The 5904-nt window shown below is 53.0% G+C and overlaps 1 protein-coding gene across 1 annotated transcript; it reads right to left on the minus strand.

Annotated features, from left to right (window-relative positions):
* Positions 1 to 1348: 1348 nt before the first annotated feature.
* LOC127375132 (uncharacterized) lies at positions 1349 to 5476 on the minus strand. The gene is given in 4 exon segments (XM_051420966.1): positions 1349 to 1599; positions 1748 to 3724; positions 3727 to 4337; positions 4755 to 5476. Coding segments are annotated over 4 exon segments (3561 nt in total).
* Positions 5477 to 5904: the final 428 nt, after the last annotated feature.

Consider the following 5904-nt stretch of genomic DNA (forward strand, 5'->3'; position numbering starts at 1 on the left):
ATTCTCAGGTTACAGTGTTGGGCTAGTTACTCAATTCATTTATTGCTCATTACTTGTTACTGTTTTCCAAAGTTATATTATTACTTTACGTATTACTGCATACCAACAGTCATTTGTTACATTACTAGTTGCATTACTTTTCTGCTACTCCCCACAGAATTGGTATTTGTGCTCTTTTTTATTGTGAATTTGGTCAGTTGTTTTACATTTCATTGATCACATGATTAACTGAAAAAACAAACAGCAGATTAATCGAGCAATGTGCTGCATGGAGGGGTCTTGAAAATAACTGTACAGTAAATCTCTATGAAAAAAGGTATATACAAAGTTCATTACACAGGTAATGTAACACAGTATACACATATACATATATGCAAAGTGTAAGTGGATAGTAAACATTGTTGTATGAAAGCGTAATGCTCCTTGTTAGGGCACCTTTTGAAATGCTTTCCTTTGTGAAAGTACATTTTCAATGGATTATTTCAACAACATATTTACAGAGCATTAACTAATTAAAGGTAGAACAAATACAAGTTTAGTGCCTCGTAATATTGCTTGAGTAAACTGCAGGTTAGCATAGTCTCTGCATGTGTTTGAGTTACTGTGCAGATAAATCACAATAACATAAATTCTTAAAATGACTGATAGAATTTAATGGCATAAATAAGCTTAATATGCACATTGTGCTGTTCTCTTTAATCAATGAATTTTCTTTGTAGGCATCTACACGCATGTGGAAGTGTAGCGTGAGCTTAGCATAGCTGTTTTTTTAAAGACCTGTCAAGAAATGTAGGCGCACACATACTGTATACACACAGTTTTGCAGTAATAACATAATCACCTGACAGGGCTGGTGTTGGGACTGGACCCAGGAGCAGACACCCAGACAGTATGGAAGGTTTAAAGGGGGTTTTATTCCACGCACACGCACACACACAGGGGGATGAGGGGCGGCCAGAGCAGGAACGGGTGGGTGAGATGGCGGAAGAGACCGGAGACACAGAGGCACAGGAGAGCGGACACAGGAAGCCAAACAGCACAAGGGACCCTGGGGCACGGGAGAGAAACGGTTAGACAAGGGGGCACGCACAGGAAAACACAAGAGAGCTTGAATCGCTTAACTAAATACTGAAGGGAGCCACGAGAGTTACCACCACATAGGCTGAAACAATCTGGCAAGAATGGGAGGAAGACCGGGGTTCTTGAAGACTGGAGCATGATGAATGATTGAGAGCAGGTGAGACAGCAGGCAGCAGGTGAGGAGAATGGAGGCCGCACCCTCAGGCACACAGGGAAGGGGGAGGAGCAAAGGGAGCAGGAGGGGAGCAGAGCCATGACAGTACCCCCCTCAAAGGACGCCTCCTGGCGGCCTACCAGGCTTGTCAGGATGGGATCGGTAGAAGTCCGAAAGAAGGGAGGGATCCAGGATGAAGTGCCGGGGAACCCAAGAACGATCCTCCGGCCCGTACCCTTCCCAGTCCACCAGGTACTGGAAACCCCGGCCCCGCCGTCGGACGTCCAGGATCTGGCGAACTGTGTAGGCTGGGTGGTCGTCGATGAGCCGGGGGGCGGAGGGGGTCGGCCGGAGGGCACAGAGGGCTGGAGGAGACAGGCTTCAGGAGAGATACGTGAAACACAGGATGCACATGTAATGACGGGGGAGTTTTAACCTCACCGCCACAGGATTGATGATTCTGTCCACTTCAAAAGGTCCAATAAATCGTGGAGCTAGCTTTCGAGACTCTACCTGCAACGGCAGGTCTCGAGAAGACAGCCATACCTTCTGACCAGGAGCGTAATCGGGGCAGGGAGTCGGTGGCGGTCCGCCAGGCGTTGGTTTCTAGCCGCTGTCCGTAGCAGGGCTGCACGAGCCTCAGTCCAAATCCGGCGACAGCGGCGCAGGTGGTCCTGTACTGACGGGACCGCCACCTCCCCTTCCTGAGATGGGAACAATGGAGGTTGAAAACCATAAGCTGCCATGAACGGGGACATACCTGTGGCAGCGCAGGTGAGGGAGTTGTGAGCATATTCAATCCACGGAAGAAATGTGCACCAGGAGACCGGATGTCGGGCGGCGACGCAGCGCAAGGCAGCCTCCAACTGCTGGTTAGCCCGTTCTGTCTGGCCGTTGGACTGCGGGTGGTAACCTGAGGAGAGACTGACAGAGGCGCCCAAGGCCTGGCAGAAGGCTCGCCAAACCTGGGAGGCGAATTGTGGACCACGGTCTGAAACAATGTCCTGAGGGATTCCATGTAGGCGGAACACGTGGGTGACCAGGAGTTTGGCAGTTTCCAGAGACGAGGGGAGCTTGGGCAGAGGCACGAAATGGACTGACTTAGAAAAACGATCAACAATGGTGAGAATAGTGTCATTACCTTCAGAGGTAGGCAGTCCGGAAACAAAGTCCACAGCGATGTGGGACCAAGGGCGACGTGGAACGGGCAAGGGGTGTAATAGTCCAGCTGGAGGCTGGTGGGAGGATTTTCCGCGGGCACAGACAGAACAGGCGGCCACAAAAGCTCTTGTGTCTCTCGCCATCGAAGGCCACCAAAACTTCCGCCGAAGGAAGTCCAGTGTCCGCTGGTAACCAGGATGGCAAGAGATCTTAGAGGCATGAGCCCACTGGAGGACCTGGGACCTGGCAGAGTCTGGAACAAAAAGCCGGTTAGGGGGCCGTTACCTGGGTCGGGTTGTGAGCGTTGTGCTTGCTTCACCAGAGCCTCTATCCGCCAGTTCACTGCAGCCACCACACAAGAAGCCGGGAGGATGGTCTCTGGTTCAGTCCCCGGCGTCTCGGGGTCGGCTTGGCGTGATAGGGCATCTGGCTTGGCATTGCGGGACCCAGGTCGGTAGGTGAGGGTGAAAACAAAACGGTCAAGGAACAAAGCCCACCGGGCCTGACGGGAGTTGAGCCTCTTGGCTGAGCGGAGGTACGCCAGGTTCTTGTGGTCCGTCCACACGATGAACGGGAGAGCAGCGCCCTCCAACCAATGCCTCCACTCCTGAAGGGCTACCACCACCGCCAGCAGCTCTCTGTTCCCAACGTCATAGTTCCTCTCCGCTGGGGACAGGCGTCTGGAGAGGAAGGCACAGGGGTGCAGCTTCTGGTCCTTGGGGGATCGCTGGGAGAGTACTGCCCCAATGCCAGTGTCAGAGGCATCCACCTCCACCACGAACTGGAGGGAGGGGTCAGGATGCCGCAGCACCGGGGCAGAAGTAAACAGTTCCTTCAGGGCTAGAAAGGCTGTTTCTGCTTCAGGGGACCAGGCAAACGGTACTTTCACTGAGGTGAGTTTGGTCAGGGGAGCAGCTACCTTGCTATAATTTCTAATAAAGCGACGGTAAAAGTTAGCGAACCCCAGGAAGCGCTGCAGCTGCTTGCGAGTGGTTGGACTAGGCCAATCAGCCACGGCCTGAATCTTGGCTGGGTCTGCTTTAACCTGCCCCCGCTCAATTATAAACCCCAGGAAAGACACGGATGTCACGTGAAACTCACACTTCTCGGCTTTCACAAAGAGCTTGTTCTCAAGGAGTCTTTGAAGGACCTGCCGAACATGCTGAACGTGTTCCTCCTGAGACTGGGAAAAGATGAGTATGTCATCTAAATAAACGAATAGGAACCTGTTCAGCATGTCCCTCAGCACGTCGTTGACTAAAGCCTGGAACACAGCTGGCGCGTTGGTCAGGCCAAACGGCATCACCAGATATTCAAAGTGGCCTAAGGGGTGTTAAAGGCAGTTTTCCACTCGTCTCCCTCTCTGATCCTGACAAGATGGTATGCGTTTCGGAGGTCTAATTTCGAGAACACTTGGGCCTTATGAAGGGGTTCAAATGCCGGATCAATGAGAGGGAGAGGGTACTTATTCTTAATGGTGATGTCGTTAAGCCCTCGATAGTCAATGCAAGGGCGGAGGGTCTGGTCTTTCTTGGTCACAAAGAAGAAACCAGCCCCTACCGGAGACGAAGAGGGTCGAATTAGCCCTGCCGCTAGCGAGTCACCTATATATTTCTCCATGGCCTCGCGTTCAGGTCTGGAGAGGTTATACAGGCGACTAGTTGGCAGAGTGGAACCAGGAAGCAGCTCAATAGCACAATCATATGGCCTATGCGGAGGTAATGTGACGGCTCGATGTTTGCTGAAAACCTCCCCAAGGTCGTGGTATTCTACAGGGACAGCGGATAGATCGGGGGGCTCAGGAGGCTTGGAAACAGTGGGAGATGACAAAACACTGGCAGACTGGAGACAATGTGAATGACAGTGGGCGCTCCAACTAGAGAGTGAACCTGTAGACCAGTCAAATTGGGGGTTGTGGAGCTTAAGCCAGGAAAACCTAATACTACGGGAGCGTTGGGTGAAGAAATGACTAGCAAACTGATCTCCTCACGGTGATTGCCAGAAAGGATAAGAGTGAGAGGAACGGTTTGTCGAGTAATGTTGGCTAGATGTTTTCCGTCTAGGGCATTAACGGGTTGGTTGTCTGGGAGTTTGACAGTGGGGATTCTTGCCTGAAGCACGAATGCTGAGTCAATGAAACTCTCCTCGGCACCCGAGTCGACCAGAGCTGTGAGGGGAATGGAGTTTAACTGCCAGCGAAGGGACGCATTTAATTGCAAGCGAGAAAGGGGGCTGAGGTGGAAGTGGCGACTTGGCTCACAAGAGTTCCACCATTCTCTGGTGAGCCTAATCTTTTGGCAGCTGGGGGCAGGCAGCCAAGAAGTGACCGTGCTGGCCACAATAGATGCATAAACCGGACCTAATCCGGCGTTGGCGTTCCGCCTGGGTGAGGCGGGTGCGGCCCAATTGCATCGGCTCTTCTACGGGCTCGAGGGGTATCTGGCTCGAGGGGTGTTTGGATGGGGCCGCTAACTGGGGACCTACCGAGATGGTGGCTCTGGGTAGAGCAGGGAAAGGAGAGGCTAGTGGTCGCCCCCTCCTCTCACGCTGTCTCTCACGAAGACGATTGTCGAGCCTAATCGCTAGTGAGATTAGCTCATCGAGGCTAGCAGCGCTATCCCTAGCCGCTAACTCGTCTTTCATAACCTCAGACAGCCCATGCACGAAAACAGTCTGTAACGCCTCTTCATCCCAACCACTCTCGGCCGCTAAAATCCTAAACTCGACGGAGAACTCAGCTACTGAACCTGATCCCTGACGAAGATTCAATAAACGCTTAGCTGCCTCCTTGCCTTGCACAGGATGATCAAAAACCTTTCTTAGTTCCTCAGAAAACCGCTGGAAGGAGTCACAAACAGGGGAGTGCTTCTCCCACAGGGCGGTAGCCCACTGAGCTGCTTTCCCTGACAGTAGGCTAATCACAAAAGCCACTTGGGCGCTATCTGAGCTGTAGGTAAGCGGCTGTTGTTGGAAAACTAGCGAGCACTGAAGCAGAAACCGCCCACAAGCCCCCAAATCCCCAGCATACCGTTCAGGTGTAGGAACGTGTGGTTCCCGGGGCGGGGGGAGGAGAGGCTGCATGCGGCATGGCTGGGGAGGCAGAGGGAGTAGCTGCTTCAGTGGCGGTGGTAGGAGCTGTGGGAGGAGTGGAGACCTGATCGAGCTTGGATCCAAGGGCGGCCACACTACAGCGAAGGTCCTGGATGGCTGCCACGATCTCGTCGAGGACCTTCTCGTGTTGGCCCACTCGTTGTCCCTGGTAGGCCAGTGCGCTCGGACGGAGTCTGGGTCCGCTGGGTCCATGCTGGCCAGATTGTTCTGACAGGGCTGGTGTTGGGACTGGACCCAGGAGCAGACACCCAGACAGTATGGAAGGTTTAAAGGGGGTTTTATTCCACGCACACGCACACACACAGGGGGATGAGGGGCGGCCAGAGCAGGAACGGGTGGGTGAGATGGCGGAAGAGACCGGAGACACAGAGGCACAGGAGAGCGGACACAGGAAGCCA

This window comes from Dicentrarchus labrax, unplaced genomic scaffold (assembly GCF_905237075.1).
Source record: "Dicentrarchus labrax unplaced genomic scaffold, dlabrax2021, whole genome shotgun sequence".
NCBI lineage: Eukaryota > Metazoa > Chordata > Actinopteri > Moronidae > Dicentrarchus > Dicentrarchus labrax.